Source organism: Homalodisca vitripennis, chromosome X (genome assembly GCF_021130785.1).
Source record: "Homalodisca vitripennis isolate AUS2020 chromosome X, UT_GWSS_2.1, whole genome shotgun sequence".
Classification (NCBI taxonomy): domain Eukaryota; kingdom Metazoa; phylum Arthropoda; class Insecta; order Hemiptera; family Cicadellidae; genus Homalodisca; species Homalodisca vitripennis.
The window spans coordinates 95,593,570-95,619,518 of record NC_060215.1 but is presented as its reverse complement, the minus strand read 5'-3'; the positions used below and the strand labels follow the sequence as shown (position 1 = coordinate 95,619,518).

At 33.5% G+C, this 25,949-nt stretch overlaps 1 protein-coding gene across 2 annotated transcripts; it reads right to left on the bottom strand.

The window, feature by feature from the left end:
* Window positions 1-4,675: 4,675 nt before the first annotated feature.
* On the bottom strand, window positions 4,676-25,664 carry LOC124369700 (sodium- and chloride-dependent GABA transporter 1). 2 transcript variants are annotated; one of them, XM_046827754.1, is made up of 13 exons: window positions 25,539-25,664; window positions 17,330-17,718; window positions 14,768-14,869; window positions 13,815-13,998; window positions 12,486-12,618; window positions 12,161-12,295; window positions 11,577-11,680; window positions 10,509-10,633; window positions 9,368-9,480; window positions 8,121-8,252; window positions 7,591-7,794; window positions 5,691-5,858; window positions 4,676-5,210 (listed from the first exon to the last, which is right to left on the bottom strand). In XM_046827754.1, exons 2-13 carry the CDS (start codon window positions 17,691-17,693, stop codon window positions 5,133-5,135), a joined length of 1,842 nt encoding a protein of 613 aa, XP_046683710.1. In that variant the 5' UTR covers window positions 17,694-17,718; window positions 25,539-25,664; the 3' UTR covers window positions 4,676-5,132. The 2 variants fall into 2 exon arrangements, with proteins under 2 accessions (XP_046683710.1, XP_046683709.1); XM_046827753.1 differs by having other exon boundaries at window positions 25,471-25,622.
* Window positions 25,665-25,949: the final 285 nt, after the last annotated feature.

The following is a 25,949-nucleotide window of genomic DNA, read 5'->3' as shown; positions in this document are numbered from 1 at the left end:
TAGGTTTCAGAACTGTACCTGTAGTAGTTTTTGAGGGATTCAGGGTTAAATGCAAAAAATTGGAGCACGAAACAATGTTTTTTTAAGTTTGATGTACAATAACTTTGTTAAATTGGTAATAAATACATAAAATCAACAAACATTAATTGTAGAGAATTTAATTCTGAGAAAATTGATATAATCAAAGTCTAAAATAAAACAGAAATAAGTACCAAAAAATCGATTTTATTCAGTATAATACATTACTAGTTTTAAGCAAAATTAATCAGGTTGGGCCAACCGTACGCACCTTTTTATAATAGATGTTCGAAAATGAAGCCATCATTATCAATACATTTTGCAGCACGTTTGTGTATTGCTTTTGTTGCGTTTCTTAATTTTTCAGGACTTCCCTGTATCTGCACAGCCGAATCCATAATACGGGCAATTAATTTATCACGAGAATTCACTTTTGTCTTGTATACAATGTCTTTCATCCATCCCCAGATGTAATAATCCAATGGAGATAGATCTGGTGATCTTGGTGGCCAAGGGTGAGGCCCTCCACGACCAATCCAGTGTCCAGGAAATTGATGATTTAAGTAAGCAGAAACGGCACGTGAAAAGTGGGGAGGTGCTCCGTCATGCTGGAAGTACAAATTTTGTCTGAGATGTAAAGGAACATTCTCTAACAGCTGCGGCAACTCTTCTTGAAGGAAATGCAAATAGAACTCAGCATTTAGGCGTCCAGGTAATATGAAAGGTCCAATCAGCCGATTGTGCAAAAGGCCACACCAGACATTGACGCTAAATCGGTGTTGAAAGTTCTGTTCCACTACCTCATGTGGATTTTCTTCTGCCCATGAGTGTTCATTGTGCAAGTTATTGACACCATCCCGAGTGAATTGTGCCTCATCCGTAAACAAAATACGCTTGTAGAGTTGATTATTAATATTCAAAAAGTTGCAAAACTCCAAGCGAAGCGGACCATCCCCTAGCTGTAGATGTTGAACCTTTTGTTTATGAAACGGATAAAATTTGTTTCGATTAAGTGACCTCCACACCGTTGACTGCGAAACTCCTATCCGCCTAAAAATACGTCGTGTACTTACACCTGGACTGCGATGAACAGCATTAATAACAATATCATCATCAAGTTGGACAGCTCGTTCATAATTGGTTCTGTTACTTGGTAGTGATCCTGTTTCCCGAAGAGTACGAAAAGTTTCTGAAATTGTTTTGGTATCTGGAATCCTCCTATTAGGGTAACGCAGTTCATATTCTTCTACAGCAGCTCTAGCATTACCATTAAAGTAACCCAAAATAAAAACCATATCAGCGTATTCCTCTGATGTAAATAAGTAAGGCATTTTTTCGCTGAATAAACAATCGAATTATAACTCACACAAAAATTGCATTTAATAACACGATTCACAGAACCCGATCTCCTGCTGTAGCTTGCAAAACACCACTAATACACAGTTCTAACGTAACAGTACAGAATACCATTGTTGATCAGCTGTTATTCGTGCGTTACCAACTTAGAAATTAATAAAACAAAAAACTGCATTTCGATGATTAGTAAACAATAATGGGAAAATGTTTGCTTCATTTATTTTCGAACATTTGATGTAAATTTTTATTAAAAAACAAATACAACGTAATAAAACATGATATTTTTATTTACAAACAAATTTATTTAACAGTTAATCTTGTTTTCTCAATTTATCTCATCATTAAGGAACAAACATTTTGTTTTTGTTTTATTTTAACTAAATACCGTACGGTATTTCTTTACAGCTAGTAATGTATTATACTGAATAAAATCGATTTTTTGGTACTTATTTCTGTTTTATTTTATTACTTATTATTGCTTTATCAGGTAAAAATACATAAGAATCCACGATATTTCTTACTTCATTAACCTTTCCAAAAGTTCAGTATGGCTTTATTTTACTCTTTACCCAGGAATTCAGGCGAAATCTTTCGCTAGCTGTAACTCGCTAACGAAGCGTTTTCGGACCTATGTTTATATAACATTTTTTCATTATTTTTACTAGTACAATGTGCTGTAGAAGTGGGGGGAGAACTTCATGAATCACCCTGTATAATAACTTGAGTGGAATTTCTGTCTTGACCCATGTGAACTGATCAGAAAACTTGTTTCGATCCCATACTATTGGTTAAGTAATTTCCTTTGATTTATACTTTAGGGGTGTTTCCCTTGTAAGTCTTAATTGTTAATGTACATAGATATGTGGAAAGAAATCGAAAATTAAATACTCCACAAGATTAGTCAAGTAAGAAATTTCCTCTAACCATATTAAATCACGTTTCTTAAAAGAGAGAACTACATATTTGCCATCCAAAATATATTGTTCACTATTGATTTGAATATTTATAAGGCAGAATTTTTGCTTTCAATAAAACTGAAGTAGAACTGTTTTATTCAAACTTGATATCTGTAATGAACAAACAATCTTTTGAACCATCAAAAATATTTAATTTTGACGAAACTGGTATTTTTACAGTTCAGAAACCTGGGCGTATTCTATGTCCAAAAGGGATAAAACAGGTTGCAGCTGCCACTAGCTAGTAGAGGAGGAAGAATATAACTGTATGTTGTACTGTCTGTGCTGCTGGTGCATACACCCCCCAGATCTTCCTATACCCTAGAGCTAGCTTTAGAATGAGTGCACTTTTACAAAATGATGGACCAGTGAATGCTATTTATCACTGCAGTAAGAACACCTGGATAAACATAGAACTTTTCATTATCTAGTTGGATCATTCATTTTATCGCCCATTCAACGCCAACCAAAGAGAATCCTGTTTTATTAGTTATGGACCTTCACTCGACGCACACTACTGTAGCTGCCTACAATAAATGTTAAGCAAACCACATTATGGTTTTCCCGATACCCCCTCATGTGTCACATCGACTACAAACCCTACACATTAACTTCTATAGCAGCTTGAAGGCAGCATTTGTTCGAGAATGTGACTCATACAAGAGATCACTTTGACGGATTTTGTTGAAACAAGTGCGATTGGAATTGAAATTAAATTGTTCAAGTAGTTGGTGTCTAGTAAATGTTTTAGAAATATACTGGGTTTTTTTGTTATTTCACTTTAAAAAAATGTTAACAGACGCCATTTTTTAATATAAAAGAAAATAACAGTATTTTTGTAATTTTCATTTTATCTATTAAAACTGTATGCCAAATTTGGTTTCCTTAGCTTGCCTAATTTTAGAGATAATAAGTTTTTAATAAAACATACAAAAGGCGGCTAGTGGCTAAAAGAGACATTTCTCGACCTGTATCTATATGACTTTTTTGAAATGATAAATACTATCAACTACAAATGTTTGCGAACACCTCTATATGCAGTTTTCATATTTAAACTTAGGTTTGGATTTTCGTAATTTTTATTTTAAATCTCATACCTCACTTGTTCACCACATTGATTGCGGTGGACGCTGCTTCTATCCCCGCTGTTTTATTGTCATTATGTAAAACACTCATGTGTTGCAGTGAAGGCATTATATATATACTAAAGATGTATCATAGTTTAACACATTACCCACACTGCTACTATCCCTGCTGTCTAATAATATGGATTCTTACAACACAACGAATGGCGTAGTGTAGCGGGTACAACGGTTATCGCAAGATAACCGGATCAAGCAACGTCGAGCGTGGCTGCTGCTTGGATGGGTGACCACTGAGCGATCCTGTCCTTGCAAGCAGTCCGCCTGCCCGGCCATTGGGAGCCGTTGGTCCCCAGGTTAAGTGTTAAAGAGGGCTTCTTAGCCCTAACTTCGCCTGGTAAAATAAGACATCTTTACTCTGTTGTTAGGCGATTGTCTGGGGACCTCGACAATCCTGTCGTACACACTCTCACGTGCATATACATAAATGTAACACATACACTCATTCATCCGACTCCCCAATTTCGGGTAAATAAATAGACCATAGTATCCCCTACAGCGTTTTCTTATTCCACCTACAATTGATATAGCTACCTTGGATGCTATGCTCACAATTTCTCCATCACACACTTTGTAGAAAACTGCTCTTCATCGTCACGACTAAGGATATAGAATTTGTCTCACAATATATGTTCTGATGATGAATCACATAAGGGTAAGAGATCGCATACCCTAAGAAAGGCCCTTAAACGCCAGACCAAAGCATATACAGATTAATTAAGCAATCTCATCCTCCCAACGTTACTTCGTCAAGTGCCTGTGATACCGACAAAAAAGGGGAGGAATATGAGCAAAGAATATTAAACTGGTCCTGCACTTTCAAAGGAGCCTTCGTTATCCATTTAAGGCATATTTGTATGTTCCCAACCAACTGTCTTTGATTGGGACTCTACCTTAAAGTGCTCTTTGGAACGTCACTCTTCAGACACTGAGACTCGGGAAAATCTCATTTAAGGTATGTTTTTTAGAGATTGTCGTAGACCTGGTGTAACCTATGGTTTTAAAAATTATTTCAAATAATTACCATTCACCATGCCACGTTTTACAATTGATCACAGCGTTTAAAAAATACGTGACTTGCAATGCTCTTCATCTTGGGCCTAAACAGAAAGCTAATATTGTCCTCTCATTTACTCTCATACTCTTTATGTACAATCTTTGTATAGAAAGCAGGCATTGAAGGTATTTGATAAAATCATAGTCTTTCTGTGTCACATCACAAAATGTCTTTATTGTATACAGCTCAATATACACATAATTCAGAGAATGGAGTTCGCCTATAACACTTTAAGTAAGATCTCAGAGATGCTGGTCAGTTAAACGTAAACTGGTGACGTGAAGTGAACGTGCATGGCGCCTTATTATGAAGGTGTGATCAGGATAGACCTCCTAGTCTCGAAAAGGAATGATGTCATAACTTATGTTTACTTAAAACTAGAGAGTGTATTATACAGGAAATGTGAGGGAGTTGAGTGTTCATTTTGCGCTCTAATATTTTGTAAGACGGCACACACAAGGCACAGCACACAAGTTGTACGTTGGATGCTCGTGGACTGCTGGCGTGCACTTGGCAACCGGCAGGATAGCAGTCGTAGGTAGGTACGGTAACGTTGGCGGTGGCGGTGGTGATTCGCTTGGCGCTTGGTTGTCTCTACGGTGATTACAGATCTGCCGAGTTGGTCATTCTGCGCCGCAGTGCTGGTATGTCGTCTTCTATCCGCACCAACAGCTGCATTTTCTGTTACAAATCAGATGATTTTCAGTGGCACGGTTTTACTTTGCCTAGTAAAATAAGACATCTTTTACCTTTTTTTATCTTTGAGTTATGGAATATAAGGCAAGGTTAATTAACGTACGAATATCTAGTAGATTTCGTGTTAAGAAATTTAATAAGGTATTACACCCAAAACATATACAAGTTTATATCAAGGCCACGACAGGGAATCGTGTATAAATCTGTGTAACTGAGGGCTCTACGTTAACACCTGCGCAAAGAGATTGATGTGACTAATCGAGGAAGTAAGATTTACTATGCACTTATTGATATGTCAAGTTCTCTTTCATTTTTCCTAAGAAGTTAAACACATGCAATGAGATGTAATCACATTGTAAAGTGCTTAATTGTAACATGGAACCGTGGGAGAAGAGACACGGGACATTGGGGTTTACTAGTATAAGTTAAGAAGTAAGATAAAATCATGAATTTATTGTTGTTTACCGTATTGAAGTCTCCTGGCGTCTTCATCCAGATATAGATCATGTAGCCGGGAATGCAGAGCATGGAAGAGAGGGCTGTGCACCAACCTAACACATGGCTCCACCACGGGTACTCGTAATCTAGGTACTTGATGGGTGTCCACTGGATCAGGTTGAAGAAAAATACTCCCTGTAAGAGTTAGAAGTTGGTATTACGCATTACACTTTTTACTGTCAAAATTACACAAAATCATTTATCACCCATATGTTCGGTAAAATAGCTGCTTCAATCAAATCCTCCAACCTCTATACTTTACTTATACAGTTTAACATAGTAAAGACTGTTTTACCTTCTGATAACTGAAGAACAATATTACAGAATCGAATTTACAATCCTTAAGAAACCCTCATGATGGAACTACAACATAACATTGTATTGAGGTCCCAAAGAGACAGGAAGTCATGTGGAGAGTGTAATTGCTAAAATTCACTCTTACAACATCATATTCATGTTGCTTAAAGTTTCCATACATTTTGTAATAACTACTAATTTGTACACTAAGCTGTAATAGAGCTATTTTACTAAGACCAGGATGGGTGTTTATTGATAAGAAGTATATTCGAATAAGTTAAACGCAGAGATTGTGTAAAATTTTTGTATTAGCATATTATTAATATTTTTCGTGGGCGTTATCATAATGCGATTTATTATGTCCAACATAATTATTTCTTTGTCTGTTGAGGATGTTATTGTGGCGAGCCACAGCGGTTGATGATATCAACTATATATTCGTCGCCTGATGATTTTGAAAGCCTTCGCTCGTTGCGACCATCCATCAGTGATGGTATTATAAACTTTTCATTTCTACTATTTGCGGAGTTGGGAGTGCCGCACGCTTCGTTTTCAGCCTGCATGATTACATTTTTTTGTTTTGATAATGATCTGTTATTTGCGCAGTAGGACTTAGGATAACTCTGTATAGAATGGAGCAGGCAGCGTTCGAGCAGAAATTACTTAGATCCGGTCAAGTGCAGCGTAATGTCTCTTATTCCTGTATACAAATCAACATTTGAGAAGGTAGTTAAACCTTTCACAGTAATTAAACTTCTACTTTGGGAGAAGGTGCGTTTATTCCCCAGATGTCTGCTTCTGGAGATTTCTGTGATGCTCAAAGTTACGTTGACATAGACTTTAAGATTGAATCGGTACCAAAGAGTTGGATGTAAACATTCACTTGTAAATTTATTACATACGAAGGTTCTTTTGAAACTCCAACAACCGTTATCAGAGTTTTGATTAGAGTAACTTTATTTTTATAAAGCGTTTAATCCACGTTTAGACATGTTGCATTTAATTTCACGCTATCGTGTAGACAGTGAAGCGACTTCGATATGGCTTTCACCATCCCTAGTTTGATACTTGATAGGTTGCGTTGATATAAGACGCCATCCTGGTATTTCAGAGATGTTCCGTTCCGAGTGGGTCGAAAAGGAGTTGTTTGAGCCGAAGTGTTCTTATTTTTGAATGTAGAACACATCTATTTACAAAGTATCCAAGGGATAGGGGCATTACACAATTCCATCTGCGGTAAAAAAATTAGTCTCTGAGGGTATTTCAAACGTAACTACCTCTACTGTATGGTGGATTATGTTTCCCTAGATCTCACGGGTCTACATTATGTTCTGTTCATCCATCTCTATCTACTACCTCTCAAATACTATAGCAGAAAATTAGTACAGCAGTATTTGGACTTTCAGCACGAAGACGGTTGCCGTACGTCAGGATACGTCGTTCTTGCCGTGCAGATATTCCATAAAACTCATGGTGTTTCCATCATTAAACAATTATCTATTATAACTATGAATTATCATGCCATTTGAATGATTAGTTTAAAAGTGTGAGAGTAAAAGCCATATCTTACCACACAGATGACAGGGGTGGTGAATGTCCAACAGAACTTCCAAACCACCCAGGGGTAGTAGCCAATCATCTCCTTGATGCCATCATAGAAGCGGTTCACTCCGAACGCCCAGGATACGGCGATGCACTCGAAGAAAATGAGGAACAGCAAAGAGAAGCCACTCACCGCGTAGGAATCTAATATTTGGAACACGTACATACCACCCTGCACAAACATCAAGCATTAAACACAATAAAATATAAGAAGTTCCGTAAAAGGATTCTCATGAGCTCTACTACTAAATACTAAATGAGTCCTACTAAATTTTACAATTCAGAATAATCTTTAACAATTTAGCATACTAGCTATTTAAGAACAAAATCGATCAAACATGTTATGTTCTTAGCCCTATAAAAAAAGGAGTAAAGCTTTTTGTTCTTGAATTTTAAAATTATCAAGGTGACCTAAAGTGTTACTCGTATTTACGAATCCATGTATTAATTTTTAACAAACTGTGATTCATAGTTTTAGGGTAAACGTGGAGATCTCACCTGAGATATGCAAGAGAAGCCGACAAAGTAGGAGATGAGGCAGACGAGTCCGATGAAAATTTCTTTTCTTCTGCGTAAAAGCTGAGGCCACTCGTCAACCATGGCGGTGATGAAGCCTTCCATTGTGCAGAACTGGAAATAGCCATAATTATTTATTAGAGGTTTATTAGAGGCTATCGTCAAAGTCCGTATCAAAATAAAATTTCAGAAAGTTGACTTTCGTGTAAATATTTGATGCATTATATAATGTAAATTGCCATCTCCCTCACAAATTATCCTGAAATGAAATTGTGTATGGTATTTTTGTAAGGTATTTTATACATTATACATTTTGTTATAACTAGATAATCGTAGTAATCAATGGGTTATCAAAAGCAATGCATTACAATTTGGAGGTTACCGGGTTTTAACAGGTTATCAATTCTGGTTTGAAAATTTGATTTGATCTCTATTCATACGATAGATCTTAGAACAGTAATCCTGACCAACTATCGTGTAATATACTTGTACTAAATGAGAGCGCATTTTGTTTTTTTTCTCATACTAGCTTTAGTCTCATCTTATATTCTTACTGTATTTCTCGTTGTCGTTATAAATGGTATTATTATTTAATGTAAGAAATTGTTTTGTATAGTTGAATACTACAAACATTGTATTGCATACTTATAACATGAAGATAATGTATGAAACACTCCTAAGGCCCTCATTGCTTAGTCCTCCAAACAGTCTATTTAAAATTATCATTGTCTACTTCCTTTCTTGAGCAGGAATACCATAAAGTTGCTAGAAGTTTTAAATTGTAACTTATAAATTAATATTAACTCTGTGTTACGTAGTTCTACCAATTACAGTTTTCTCAAAATCATTAAAAGATACACTGCATTCATCAAGTTATTTTTTTTTCTTAGTTCATACGCGTTTGCGTATATTTTTGTCATTTAATAGGAATTGTAGTTTGAGGATTTAAAAAAATTCACTACAATATATAAGTTTATGTTAACTTATAAATATATGACTTAGTTTAATATGTCTTTTTTAATTTGTTTTGTGTAATTTTAAGTATGTTATATAATACTAAGTGAATGTATTGTTTATATTTTGCATGCGATCTTGGCGGAGAGTTTAAACAGCTTTAATACGACTAAAAAAAAAACATATTTAAATTTAATTCATATTTACTCAAACCCTGATATACATCATGTACCTTCTTCCTAGTAAATCTTCTTGTATAGTATAAAGTGTAGTACCTGACTGTCCAAACCTATGAAGAGGATCATTATGAAGAAGAGGCAGGACCAAATGGGAGCCCCAGGTAGTTGTAGTACGGCCGATGGATAGGCGAGGAACGCCAGTCCGGGTCCTGAAATATCCAGAAAGATAGTAAGTGCATTAGATATTTAAAAAATGAACAACCGTTTGCCTGGGTGGATCCCACTTTGTTTTAACGTTTAAACTTGTAAAATAAACTAATCTCTACATTTTCTGTGTTTAATTCGACAAATACATACAAAAGGTCATCTTTTCCGAGACATGCTATAACAAACCTGGTGGAGTCTTTAAAGCACAAAATCATAAATTTTATTTTATTTTAAAGCTGTGTTTATAGCTATTATTGTTGTATGTATTAAATGAACAAATCGTGCGAAATACACTCACTTAGAATTTGTTATGTTAAATATTAAATACCTCGTATTACCTTGTAGTTTATCGATATTAGAACTAAAAATTTAGATATCTAATTGGGTACTATGCGGGAAAATGTTACATCCTAAGATAAGTTACTTTTATTCTAATGAAGTGTAAAGTGTACACAATACGTTTTTGGAATTCCCCATCCATCGGGTTTGAGTTTTTCTAAATCATATTAATGTTTTTTCCAACAATCATGTTGTCGTGTAATTTAAAAATCAGTACATATAAAATAATTTACCAAACTTCTTATTGATAAACAATGTTCCTTAAATTTGTACATTAGTTTCATGACACTCTAAGGTTTAGTTTTCTCCTATCATTTTTCTTTCTCAATAAGATCTTTAAAATGTTCTTCAATAAGATTTTTTAAAATCTATAATTTCAAAACCTATGTTCAAACTTAAGGATTTCCCACTCTTCATGGCTCCCTCACAGGAAGATGTAATTTTGACATAACAATTTGAAAGTTGCACAATATTATTACAATATAGAGAACTCTACAACGTTCTATTCTTTGATTTTCTAAAAGTCTCTTCTGATACAATAACCTGACATCACGGGTAGTGTTATGATTAATGAACAATGTAACGCGTTATTGCGTATTTTTTCTTATATCCTATATAAATCCCCATAGCTGACAACACTTATTGAAGGCGGTTATTCGACACCACGTATAGAATAAAGGTTCATCCTTACCTGATGCAGCCACCTCCCCAATAGGCTTCTGCTGCTCGTGCGCCATGAAACCAACTACGGAGAAGATGACGAATCCCGCGAACATGCTGGTACCCGAGTTGACGCAGCAGACTATCAGCGCATCCCTAAACCACGAGTATAGAGTCAATACGATGAAACAAGCACTATACCAGTATGTATGGAACATTGAGAAACATTTTAAATATTCAATCACTGTATTTTCTGTTTACAACTCAACAAAATAGTTCAATGTTTTCTGCATGTTAAAAATATTATTAAACGATTGAAAATATAGAGATTAAAAAATGAAGATATTCAAATCATTAAAATATACAAAACACATTTCGATAATCGAATAACTGGAAACAATTTCAAATAAAACTCCCCAGACTTTCTGACCTTCGCTCACTTAAAAGTTTATAGACGAATTTTCAATAGATAACACACCGCCTGGCCCGCCTTACATATGGAACTCTACTGTGGAATAGTATCATAGCACAGTGGAACAATTGCATAATACACACGTTCAAAATCAGTCAAAATATATACGAATCGTAAACTATAAGGACTAAGTGCTGTATTTGTGTTGTTGTGTACCGAGTCCAGTTCACCCGACCGATTACAATTAAACTTAACCACTCTTCAAAAAAAAAAAAAAAAAAAAAAAAAAAAAAAAAACTATTTTGAGCAATAATTGAGTGGTAAAGTATTTTGAGTGTGGTAAAGTATTTCTAGAACTATTCAGCTTCTCTTTCTTTCCAACAGTGATGTGTTAATGCTAAACTTTATTATTATGTTAATGCTAAACGGGTTATTTTAACTGTATATTTTATGATACTCAGTTTAGTTTATTTTCCATTTTGAACTTTATATTTGACTAATTTTCTAAAGTTGTTACACACACAGTCAATTTTTATATAACACATAGATTAATCTGTCACGTGTCATAACATTAGTTGTTATAATGTTATAGTAGGTATATAACATATCTGGGCTTTGAAGTACTCGAACATAAAGCTTATACGAGTACGGTACTAGCTGAACTTTTGTGTTTTCTGAGCAACTTACTTGTACACGTTGTTGGTGAATTTGTTGTAGCTGCCCAGAGCGACCAGTGTGCCCAGACCGAGGCCGTAAGAGAAGAAAATCTGAGTCACGGCATCGATCCACACCTACAAGACAAGTCGTTTTCATCACTTCAATAGCTTTTTTAGCACAATTACATAAAAAGTAAACTCTTATGTAAAATAATAATCAATTTTGATTAAAAACCAAACAACAATCATTTTATTTAATGTTTGGAGCTTATTTTCTTAAATGTCTTCTTTAATGTAAACATGTAATATTTAAAATGTGTGCGTTTGGCATTAAGGAGTGTAACGTGGGCAACAAAACATAGTATATTATAGTATAATATGTAAGCCCAGTTATATTAAATTTACTGAAGATATTAAATTGTCATTACATCATTTGATACTAATATTATATTTTGGTGACCTCGGTACCGTTAAAACATATGCAACAAAATATGGCGTGTTTGGTAAGACATATTGTGTGCTGTGTTGGTTACCAAGTTCTCTTATAACGCCTGTAACGTTACAAAATCTTTTGTTGTATTGCTCACTGCCGATTAATACAAATTATCAACTTACCCCAGACTCAGTTAGCTTTGAGAGGTTAGGACTGATGTAGAAGTATATACCCTCAGCAGCCCCCGGTAGTGTGATACCTCTTATCAGCAATACGGTCAGAAGAAAGTAAGGGAACAGCGCAGTGAAATAAACCACCTAGGAAAGTAAGCATTTATGGAACATTAACACGATTAATTGAGTTATTTTAAAAGCTATTTGTTCTAATACGTTCTGTAATTTTCTTACAAAACAAAAACATTTCAATTAAACACACACAATGGTAATTCACATAACACTGGGACTAAAAATGTAAAGGACGTAAAACAGTTTGGAAATTTTTACCGACCTTTCCAGTCCATTTGACACCTTTCCAGATACAGAAGTAACACATAACCCAGACCAACAGAAGTGTACCAGCCAACTCCCAACGTATACTGCCTACATGCTGTACGCCCTCTGAGATCTGCAGCACTCGCCGTCTGAAATATATCAGCCCTTTAGTACACATATGTTGTTGACAAATATTTAAAACTCTTGGACAGTTATTTTAAGCAAATTCTGTAAATAAACAACATTAATAATTTTAGTTTATAATTTAAATACACATAGTTTTTTTATACAGAATATATAGACAGTGTGGATGTAGCTTTAAAACCTAATTACCATGAAAATCATGAAAACTTCAAAGGGTTGTTAATTAAGGAAGACGCTAGGGTCGAGAAGTAGCGCTGGTATTAATATACGGCCAGGAAGTAACGCCACATGAGTAGTTATGACTATCTTGGAGGCATTCAGTCAGTGCCAAAGAATCTCTTGGCCCAAATGACTCACTTTCGTAAATATATAATTTAATAATCATACCCCGATCGCAATATAAAAGTAAAGTTTGAGAATTAATTACACACGGTGTAATACTAGACCAACCACAAAATGTATATTTAGCCTTAACTGACGATACATTTATCAAATGATTGTATATTCTGCTTCAGATAAAACTACATCATCTCTAGCACCTGACTTTATTGTCTTATTGTGTTTTATAAATTAACTATGGATAACTTTGTTACTTGATTTTTGGATGAATGGATAGCGAAGGATTTGACAGATACATGTCAAGAGTAGAATAACCATTGCCTTACATCTCCAACAACTACTACTGAAATTATTTTACCAGCCATACATTGAGGTCTATAATATACCGATACCGTTCACTGTCACAGTATCGTTGTGAAATTATAAATTGTGGGTTTTAGGGGAAACGGTTTATAATTTTATTTCTACGTTTCAATATAAAATCTTTTAAATATATTGAACATGAATTCCCTTGGTAAAAACATGCGATTAAATTATTATTACATGCCATATAATAGCCACAGATTTATTTCTGTGAAATAACTTTAAAAGTGAGATATTGACTTTAAATAATGTAAAATCTTTGCTCTTGCGTATTGTGGCAAGATTTGTGATTTGATAAGACCTTACTGTATTCAAGATTCATACAATTCAGTTGTTCGAAGAGCGTGGCTGGTATTTCCAGTACTTTTCTTAATTGCTTATCAACGCTAATCCATATTAGGAAACGTACTATTCCAGGCCAAACCAGGCGCCTAGTGACAAACTGCGGTTTTAATTCCTTTATACTGTAGCTTTTTAAGTCCTGCCCAATCGTACTTACTCCCAGAATTCCTTCACAGGGTCGGTCAACTCTTTGGTGGATATGTTCTGCTGGTTGATGGAACAGTAGGTGCTGAAGGCTGTGCTGTTGTAGAACTTCTTCCAACACGTCAAGGAGTTGCGCTCGTACGCGTTCACACAGAACTTCGTATTCCATGGGTTGTTACAACTTCTCCATGGCACATCTGCACAGTGTGTTAGAGTACAATTTGGAAAACATACAATGCCAGTGTGTACTGTTTACTCAAGAGAAATTAAGGAGTATACTATAATGACAATGGGTATCAGCTGGAAAACCGCTGTATATTTTAAATTGAGATGTCCTACATAGAGATCTTCAGTTAAGCGTAATCAAAACTGATTAATAATGACGCCAACTGATAAAGTTTTATCTAGTTCTGTAGGTTGATAAAGTTTAATTTTAATTTGATAAAGTTATTAAATTATAAACAGAGTTGGTCTGGTAGTGCTCAATATCCCACGAACCTCTGATCAAACTGTTGGTCAAAGTTGTATTGAGTATTTATATGAGCTATCACGGTTTCAATTAAAAGTAATTATCATCCAAGATTATGTGCCAAGTTGTTTTCTTTCCAAATTATATTCATACTTAATTATTTTTCAAAAATTTAAAAGAGGATATAATATTAAATTGTATGTGTAACGTAACATCTGGTCAAACTATGTACAGGGTTTGTGTCGTGGTTCTAGAAAACCAACTCTGATGAATTTTAAACTGTATGGTCTATTACAAATAAAAACTGATCATAACAGGTAAAGTCACTATTTTTCAGAATAATGTGACGATTTTATAGAAAAAACAGACAGTACTAGTATCCAAAATGAGAATGAAACTGTTATTTTAAATAGAAAATAGGTTATATATATATATATATATATATATATATATATATATATATATATACTTTCTAAATTGTATTTATTATACTTTACCGTATCTAAGGGACATGAAGAAATAGAAAATGGCCCAGGCAAGAATCACAATGTAATAAATATTCATCCAGCACGACATGACGGCTGCGGCATAGCCGATGCCTAGAACAGAACATACCCAATGTTTACTGCTAAATCTTAACTAAAATAGCAGAAATAGAGTTACCAATATACATATTTATAAATTATATTTTCCTATGAGTCCTTATATTATATTAACTAAACTCTTCAGAACTATACCCATCATGGGAAAGAATAACATCAACACTTAATACCCGTTTAACAAAGAAGCATTATAAATCGAAAAAAGTTCAGATCTTAATCTAGAAGCTATTGTAGTCTGCAAATTAAAGTTTAACTTTATTTAATAAAGAAAATGGGTTAAGAACTCAATTGGTAACGAATACTTGTTCAAATAACTATGTATGACCCAGAATAAAACATAAAAAGTATATTTTATTAAATTATTATTGTATTCACATGTCATAGTAAACTGAAAAATATCAAAATCAGACATCGTTTACTGTAACAAGCAATACTTTGTTGTCCACTTGCTAAATATAAAAATCATATTTGCAGTCAGTAGCGTAACAAGGACTTGCGTTTGGGGGTCCATGAATCAGATTGAAGACCAGACCAAACCGGAACGTATGGAATAATTATAAATTACAACTCTAAATTTCAATTAATTACATAGGCCAATTTCAGAGTAAACATTTAGCTTCTGTATCTCATATAAGTTGGGTTGCTTTTATATGTTTTTTTATTTCTAGAGATTTGGGGGGGGTTCTACTCTTCTAATCTATCCCCCTTTTGTACGTCACTGTTTACCCTAGTAATGATGTTGCAATGGTAGTATGGTGCAAACAAATAATTTCACAGGTACAAAATTACGTCATATTTTAAATTATTTTAATAAATGTTTAACTCGGGTGCTTCTTAGTTTTGCTGTAGTAGGAAAATATTTTCCATTGCTTGTATTTGAAATTATAAGCCTCCGAGGAGTTTTTGGGTTTGAACGCAATAGCATAGACATCAACCCTACCATTTAAACGCATAAAAAGAGGTGCGCCATGTAATAGCAAAAGGGGAAAACTTTATTTGCGCCACGTCATCGTCACTGGGTAGTTTAGAATATTACGAAATATTTGAAAACATATTCTCAAAGTTTTGTAGTTATTCATGAAGAGATTTTGTTCTTAGCTCTGACTCATTTCCATGATTTAATAAGGTTATTATTAAATTGTAATAAATAAAAAGTTACATGTTCTTATTACAGTTTAGTGCATACTGGGTTAAAAATGGACTTTTATGTTGTTGTTTTTTTTTTATTTTTTTTTTATTGGCATGAGTATTTCAAGGTGAGTCTGAACCAATTTGTTTGAAGAGTGTTGTAGGTAATGTGTATTAGAACGAAAAAAAGAAATATGTTTCTAACCAATCATTGTCGATAAACTAAGCGATATAGAAAATCAGACAATGGTTAATATTGCAAGTTTAAATTCTTTATAATATTCCTTGTGCATAGTCATCATATGGAACTATTTATAGTGTGTTTACTAAAGTTTAGCAACATCTACTTTTACATCAACTTAATTCAATTCGGTAGCAAACATTGTACAGTAAAAATACTGTGCCAAGAGCTAAATTTTCATAATTTTGTACTTTATATAATCACGTCATACGACATCCTTTATCTCCAACGTGTCATTTTAGCTGTCAATACAGTCTGAATGTTTAAAATAACATGCTAAATTTCAAGATATCGCGTACTAGCCTGACTGACCATGAGCTTTAAGTTATTTATTACTTTGGAAACATAATGGCAAATAATGTGAGTTACAATAACTTTGTTCAAAGTGAATACGACATCGTTCTCATTATTTACTGTACGATGTCATATTTCACAAAGTTAAATTCTGTTTAATAGAAAACAGATGATATAATCCTGATACTCAACTTGAGGAAACCCTGAAAGAAATATCTGTAGAATTTACTAAGGTAGAGAGTCAACAGAATATTGAAAAATAAATGGCAATATAAAATGCTATCGCTTACAGCACAGCGGAGTTATTTGTTTAAACCCAGGAACAGTTAATTTGTTCCGTTATAAAATACGACAACGCTTGTCCTATAGCCGATTCTCAATACGATTAACGTCATTGGTTGTATGGTTTATTAAACTACTGCACTAATAATTTGTAATCTTAACTATTCATTATCAGAAATCGTAGATTATGATTTATAATTTAATTATGACACTGAATTGAATTAATAATTATTATAGTGTATTTATATTCTATAATTTAAATAAAGTGACAACAAATTACAGCTATATCGTCAACTAGTTATCGATATAGATATAGTATAACTTACGCAACACTTAATGAAATCTGCATACACAACAGTATATTAGCCTTTAGAATTTCATTTTGTATCATATCAATAGTTGAATTTAAGAAACTAGATTCAGAATTTCTCATGTGTCCAATGACCACAAATACCAACAAAATACCACAATAGTAAAGCATAACCCATGTGTACTACCAAGATATTTCTCACCTTTAAAGATCGGTGCGATCCGGAAGACTCCGAGGCCTCCTATCGTCAACATCTGGCCCAGAGCTAACTCCAGGAAGAACATGGGGATGCCGGCTAGAAGAAGCGTGAGGAAGTAAGGAATGAGGAAGGCTCCGCCGCCATTCTTGTAGCAGAGGTATGGGAACCGCCAGACGTTACCGAGGCCGATCGCGAGGCCGACCACGGAGAGAATGAAGTCGAGCTTGTTGGCCCAGCTACCTCGCTCTGGGAGGTTGTCTTCCTTCCCCTTGGAAGCTGCTGTGGAGGAAGGCTTGGCGACGCCGCATTGGTTCAGCTCCAGTCCCAACAGGTGGTCGTTCGTCAGAGGTGTCTCCCTGGTGTCCATTCTGGCGATTGTCGTTCACTAGAGCCTGCAACATCACGCCATGGGTCACAGAGATTCGTGCTGACTATTGGAAGAATTTCTATATGCGAGTTAATCTTGTTTTGGTTCGTCGCTGACTCAGCCTACCCTATCACTGATCTTTGCCTCCAACAGTCTGATGAATTAGGTTTTCTCTCCAAAATGTAATTCATCTAACTTCACGTTTGAATTTATCAGAAACTTGGTGTAATTGACTATGTCTATAATTAATTAAGTTAGCGTTAATTTTTGAAATAATAATTTGAGTAAAATTCATTCGCAATATAATTTTGTAAATTGTTTACTAATATTATTACTTACGTAACTCTATTTCCCACCTTCCTTACATGATTGGTACTACACGGTAAATTCCACAGTTTTGTGTACAGAATGTGAAGAGTGCATGTGTGTACCCTCGTTACATGTAATGGTTATATCACAGAACAATTCGCGTAGGCCCCCCCAGCGCCCGCGCCTACGCTCGCCGACCGGAGATCTCTATCATAGCAATTGGTCAACAAAGACCCTGGACCCTGTCACCGGGTGTGGTGGAGTGCGAACTGCGGATATCGTTTTGGCCTTTACTGTCCACACTGGCAAATGGCGACATCTCGCTCGTTTGTTCCGATGGAAGTTTCATTTTCGGAAAACCAGTAAACGTTAATCATACAATTACAATATCATTTTCATGTACATTTATGATAATGACAAGGAAATAACAGCATTTTTGGATTTTGTCCTTTAAAACTAAGTCGTCATACAAACGTACATCCTTTAAAGTGATATGACATTGTAATACCTTATGAGTATCAGTGATCAGTTTAAAATACATGCATATTTATGTTTTGATTTACATACAATACATAAACATGTATTTCAGTATGTAAGTTAGATGTATTGGAAATCTCATGTCAACCATAAAGTGCATGCAATTTCGTGATGTGGTTTTATCTGAGTTATGTTTATTTATACTTTCGTCTTGCCCTTCCCAACATCATTAGTCGGTTAAGGGCGTACTGACAGCAGCAGGATGGAAATGGTGACTTTACGGTCATGATCTCGTCACACTATCACTACAAGAAAAAAATTTAGGTACTTGCCAAAGCTTGCAAAACGTGCCACATCGCATTACCCACCTACGACTGAAGACGTAACACGATTCATGAATTATTTCATCCAACCTGAACAAGTATACAAGGGAATGCCTACTGAGTAGTTTGGGAGCAGGTTTCTTAAATGGTACTAAACATACAGCGCATACATCTCCACACTACACTAAACATACATCTCCGCAGAATAGTCCAATCACTACTATCATTATGTACATTTCTGAATGCCCAATCAGATACAGATTTACACTTTTACAATGAATTATTACATTTTTATTATGAAACAATATGCTGTATAAAAGAACGGGTGATTTGGGAGTCACTTAAACCAATGACCACAGTTTAATAAAAAACATTATGAATGCATAAACGTTTCTGTGCAAACGTTCTGTGTCAAGAGACCAGGATTTACAAGTTCGATCAGACAATGTCACTCCATGCTATCTCAGAATATAATGACTACCTGCCATGTATTTCACGGTGTTCTCTGAAATTGGAAGGCCTCTATCATATTCTAAAAAATGCTCATATACTCGTACGTTGCGTATTAGCACTGGCGACCGTAATAGACCGATTGGATACCATATATATCTTAATATCTTAGTACAATTCGGTTTACCCGTTAAAATAATTCTGTCAAGAGTAGGTAGGGCCTACTAATGTTGTAAATAAAATGTTAAAGAAATATTAAGAAATGTTAATGGTTTATTAGAAATGACCTATATGATTTTATATAACCTATTTAGAATACATATTTGTAGCATAGAATCATGTCAGGATTAATATATTTTCAGTAAATATTTTATTGAAGTTTATTAAACAAAAAGGTTATGCGGCTTCTGTTTTGTTCTCCCTCTTGTTTTATGGCGGATTACTGCAGAAAACAAAGATTTGCCACACTTTCATATACAGGGTGTTTGAAAAATATGGGTACGGCTTAATATTTTAAAAACCATAGGAGATAACATCTATAAACTTTGCACAGTGTCGTATGGCTATGTAAACTATTTTCCCTTGCTATTACCATGACATGCCAACCATGGGGGGACGGCCCACAGAGGAAAACATGGAAATCTTAAATTGAAGCATGGGTCGAGTGATACCTCATTTGAAAGAGCTCACTTAGTAGAGTTGAATTCCGCAAACCGCATCTCAAAAGGTTTATCCAATCAGAAATGGCGGGTTGTTTTAGGTACACATTGTGAAGTACATTATGCGCTGCCATTTCTGACTGGATCGTCGTATTCTGATGAGGTAGGCGGCGTTTCACTCTACTAACCAATGTGTTTTCACTGAATTTTTTTAATTAGAAAATTATGTCATAAATTTATAACACAATAAATAAAACTAAAAAACATCGGTATTTATTATGTTTTATTACCCATACTTTTCAAACACCCTGTATAGCTACAGAATAGTCTTACATACGTTTATCGTAAATGTTGTGTTGCATTTGTAAACGTAACAAAAACACTATTTGAAAGATTTTAAATCTGTTTTTTTATTAAATGGCGATGAGTTGTACAGACCTCGGCAAGAACGTCTTGTAAAAGGATATGAGAAAGGGACGAACAGTACAGAGACTTTACAAGAATACAGTAAGACATACAATAAGAACATGATGTGCAAAACTTTTATTGAGTAATTAATTTCGGTAAAACAACCATGAATAGAAAGTTTAAAATAACAGTAAATCGTTGTTTAATGGAGGCAAGAAAAGAGGGCTCGACATTGCTTGGTAGAGTAAGTGAAGTATTGCTTTAGTTTTAATTTATTGATATTTATAGATAACTTAAAGCTGCACATTAATGTTAGTTGTTACATATAAATAGTGCAATGGGTGTGCTAAAAACTCGCATAAAATATTTTAGTGGCAGTTTATCCTTAGAAATTAGTAATCCAAAAATAAAAATAGGACTAACACTAAAACTAGAATTGTGTAGATAGCAATACAATGTGTAGTATACTTGTGTGTATTCATAGGTTATGAAGTTTTTTTGCTTACATAATTCAGACTTATTGTAGTTTATTATATATTTTTAACATGTGAATATTAATAAATTTGAATATGAAAAACGTATAAATGCTCAGCTCTCAGAAAATTATAAACGTGTTTCAGTTAAATAGAATCTTCGAAATGCAACATTGTTAACATTCAACACAAACTAGTATTTCTTTTCACTGTCAGATTCACAAAACGTATACACATTATGTAACTACTTACAAAAATAATTTCATACTTACCTTTCCAGTAGTATCAGATACAAGCACCATTTCACTATACCACATACATACAATTGATATGTACGTTATGTATATTTAAAACACACGTCATTACTTTAACATATCATTTAGAATAAATAAAAAGTATACTGTAGTGTTTAAACTTTAAATACATTTTAATTCGTATTATAAGAAATTGTGAAAACTAAAAAAACTCCAGGATGTAGAGGATTGCAATTCTATAATTTAATACTTAGACGATTTTACAAAAAGTTCTACTATTTATTAATGGCTTAATATTTTTAAGGTATAGTATTATTTTTCTTTGGGTCTTTTACTTGTAATCCTTATGTATTAAGCTTATAAGTAATACTCTTGCAGGTTTCATTGGAGAGAGGATTGATTTGTTGTATATTTTAGGGTTTGCTGAATTATATCGTATAATATTAATTTTGTGGTTTATGTTCAACGAAAAACCGATTCAGGAAATGACGAAGAAAGCTAAAAGATGATATATGTTGTAAATAAAGTTTCTGAATGTACACTTGTTTTACAATTCTCTTTTATAATAACTTTAAATTGTTTTGCAGTGAAATACAAGAATAAAATGTAAGAGTGCCGCAATATAAAATTATAAGTTCGAATTATGAGTGTAGGAATCAGGTTAATTTTTTTGTAACTGCACAATGTTGGTGTTTGCTAATCCTCTAAGTGTTGTATTGAATTTAAACCGTAATAATAATAGAAATAAAAGTAATTAAAAGGTTTGGAATTATTTTATTTTATTATAATTGTGTTCGTGTAACCTTTGGATTAAAGATGGAAAATGAACACTTAGAGTCATTGTAAGTTAATATTTCAATTCATTGCTGTACGATTAACGTCATTGTAAAATTTAATTCCCTTAATGAATAGCTTTGTATTAGCCGCGTTACTTAAATGAACTATAACAACATATTTCTTAGAACCATTATAGTGTTATAAATAAACTTGTTGCTTATGTAGAAGTACTTAAAACACCAAGTTTAGTTGTGCAACGTGTTAATCTCATATTGATGTTATAAATGCTTAAAATTTTATTGTCCTTAGTTTTAACCTATTATTTGTTATTACATATACACACACACACACACACATATATATATATATATATATATATATATATATATATATATATATATATATAAATGTAATATATCATAGCTAAATACCGTAATTCATCTTCAGTCATGTTTCATCATACTAATGCAGTAGTAGAAGGATAGAAATCGAAAGTTACATTATTATTGATATAAGTATTGTTATCTATTGTATTAAATTATACCGATATCAATATAGCGTTTGTTACACAGTATTCGTCCTGTGAGACTCGCGAGATAAAAAAAAAATATAACTGCAAGTGAGATGGATCTGAAAGTTTAAAAACTTTGTTTTAAAAAGGTGGTAATTTTGTTACTTTCAATAAGTTACGTGAAATTACAACGTCAAATAATATATATATATATATATATATATATATATATATATATATATATATATATATATAGGTTTAAGTACACCTCAATTGGTTTTGTAGTGTTATTCGAAGATGACACTTCAAGATCACTAAAATGTTATTACTCGAAAATATCACTGGAAGATCACCATACGTTATATTCTTGTTTGTACCAGCGCGGGGAAAATTGAGAGCCGTTTTTTATTTATGTTATTGAGACATGTTATGTTTATGGAATATTAATTAAAATATTACATCTTGAACCTTTAATATTATTTGTTTACGAGTCTTTTTTACAAATTGGAAGAAGCAGGACATCAATTCCAATTGAGCTCTTAAACTAAAAGTAAATATTACCTTTTATAAGTAATACACAACTAATACAATTAAATATATACCCATAAATATCTATGTAATGTAGTTAGCAGGTAATTTGCTATATATTTTTATAGTTATATTCTAAGTGCAATTTGCTAGTTGTATCATTGCTGAATACTCGATTAACTAAGATAACATAATTGATGCTAAAACGGAAAATTTTCATTCCCAAATGTAAATGCAAACTAAATATTATACAAGAGTGTCTATGTATACCTCCAGTAGAGTATTTTGTACCATTAATATGGTTGTATATATATATATATATAAAGTTTATTGATGTTTTCGTGACTTAGGGCTAACATTATTATATTTTATAAAAATGGATTACAGATAAGGTGTCCTGAGCTAAATAATAATGATAAATTATAGAAACCGATGATACTTTTTCAGAATGATTCACAGTAAACTCACGTATATGTGAGAGGGTAATGAAAATAACTAAATAATCTATACTTGAATTGTTTGATTTCTGAAATTTGAGGCTAAATTTAAAATTTTTAAACTAATTTGTAATTATAATGGCGCCTTATATGCGTTGGCAGCAATAAATGTAAAGTACTTAAATTTCAGCTACAATTTTTCAGGCGCCTATAGGGTAGTAATGCTGCTTGTAGCCAGGTCAAATCATCTCGCAATGTCATTTCTACAATTGCACCATTCAACGATGTATAAACACGTGGCTCTATACTCAAGTTTTATTTTCACATCTTTCATCTTGTCAGCAGTTTAAAAACGAATTTTGTTTAAGTTTTACATGTAATAAATGCAAGTTACGAAATTTATTATCTTCAGGGTGTATTGAAATAGTTTTTAATGAAAATTTAATATTTATTATCTGGAGCCTACAAGGATGAACAAATAAACTTATATTTTTTAATAAAATATTGTTATGACATTTTAATAAATTTCTTGAGTTTTTTAAAATTTATTTATGAAGGAAATGAGCAAGGACGTTAAGATTTATATTCCATAAATGTGCCTGCGAATTATTATGTCAAATTTGGAATACTTCAGTGTGAGATCAATACGTAGACTTCAAATATATGGCAATTTGATTTAATCATTTACTACCATCTGTGTGTGCGCAGGTTTTGATATTTATTATGAAAATTACTAACTGAAAGTCCACTTCCAGTTCATCAATTTGTTAGTATGTTGGTGATTTGTAATCCATATTACATTTGGATCACCGATGGTGACTAAATAAAGTCTGGAAATTATTAACTTGGTAATTATTAAGAGCAGACTTGATAGTGAGACATGTACTAAATACTATTTAGGTACTGACATTTCAAAATATACCCTAATTAAAGTGTCATGGTCTTTTATATATTATTAACTAAAAACTGATCCTAAAATCTCCAAATAGTCTGTGACAAAGTGTACAGTTTCAACAGTTTAGGATTCTACCTTACACATTATTCTTAACAACGTATGTGGAATGGTTTCATAGCTATAAATAAATTATGTTGATCTTAAAGGAATAAAACATATATTACAGATTATAAATTGTACCGAAATATTTTATAATTAACATACGTGATGTTGAAGAACGAACGAAAATTTTACATGGTTCAATATTCAAACGCATTTTTCAGTTGATAATTTGGAATTGTTTTAAAGTTATTGAACAACTTTTTAAGGTAATATAAAAGCCTTAACTATCAAAGCGGCATACAGTATTATCTTATATTAAGCTTGGAATTGAATTCTACGCTAAACTGTTGTTTCAAGCAAGTAGTGACATGTTTCAATACCACTTAAGCAAGGTTTGTGTTGCATTTTTAGAACCAATTATAAATTTTAATGAAAATGTTAATATTATTACTTTCAACTTTGAAATATCTCGACATTAAAAGGAATCTTAAAGTAATGCACACATTTTAGAAATATAAGATGGTGTAAATTATCATTTTCAGTAGTTTATAAAAAACTATATTTCCACCTCAATTCTTCAATATTAATTAAGGAAAGCTTTGTTATTTTAAGCTTATGGTAAACATCATGTTAGCAATTCAAAGTTAGCCAGTACTTTTAGTACATTATATGTTGAAGAAACACGCCTCTTCGTGTATTATTTATTACAAAGTGAACTTATGTATGTGCTTTAAGACCACGAGGTTTGTACGTGAAGATTTTGAAAATTTCACTAGATATGCAGTTTTATTAGAAAGACTTTTATTGAGCATGTTAACACGGGTCGTTAGGGATTTTGCACGTTTTACCCAAACTGCCTTTCTACAACTGTCACTTCAGACTCGATATGAGCTAGGTAGTGAGGAGGTCAGTATCACATGTCCAGCACAACAACGATCACCTCCCTCGTGTCAGGCCGCTACCAAATTTGAGTTTATCAGTGATATAGATTCTATGCTCTAGTGCCCTTCATCGTCTCTACCGACTATTCTTAACCATCAAGGTAAAAAACGCAACGTGTAAGAAAAACGCGAGTCATTTTTGAGATTTTAGATTCAAACAACTCCTACGACTCACCAAAATATTGAACTCACACAAGTATAACATAGAGTAGTAAGAGTCGAGGGGTACTCACTGAGGGAGACCGGTGCTGGGTCCAGCCGTCCACTCCACTACACTCCGACTGCACAACAGAATACTCACCGTTACACTAGATATCCATGATCCTCTGGTGTCAGGTGGAAGAACAGTCCATGGCAAGCCCGGTATCCCGCTGGCACTTCACTGCGCTACTGAGAGAGGCTCACTTCGAGCGTCCCTATCATCAACCCACCGCTCCATTTCTCCCACCCGCCGAGTCGCGCCCCACCACCGCGTGCCGCGTGCCGCGTGCTCAATTTGGGTTTGTTGTTTCCTAATCAAAAATATCCACTAACGTTATGAAAATATTTTATGTAAGTAGACTTAAATCATCCCTCATTACTTTCTAAAATAAAATAATGTGTCCAACATTTCAGATTCCTTTATTATAATTAAGCCTACAATGCAATAGTATAAACATGAAGATACAATAAATTCAAAGTTTCTTCAACAAATAAAGTATTTAAAACCGTT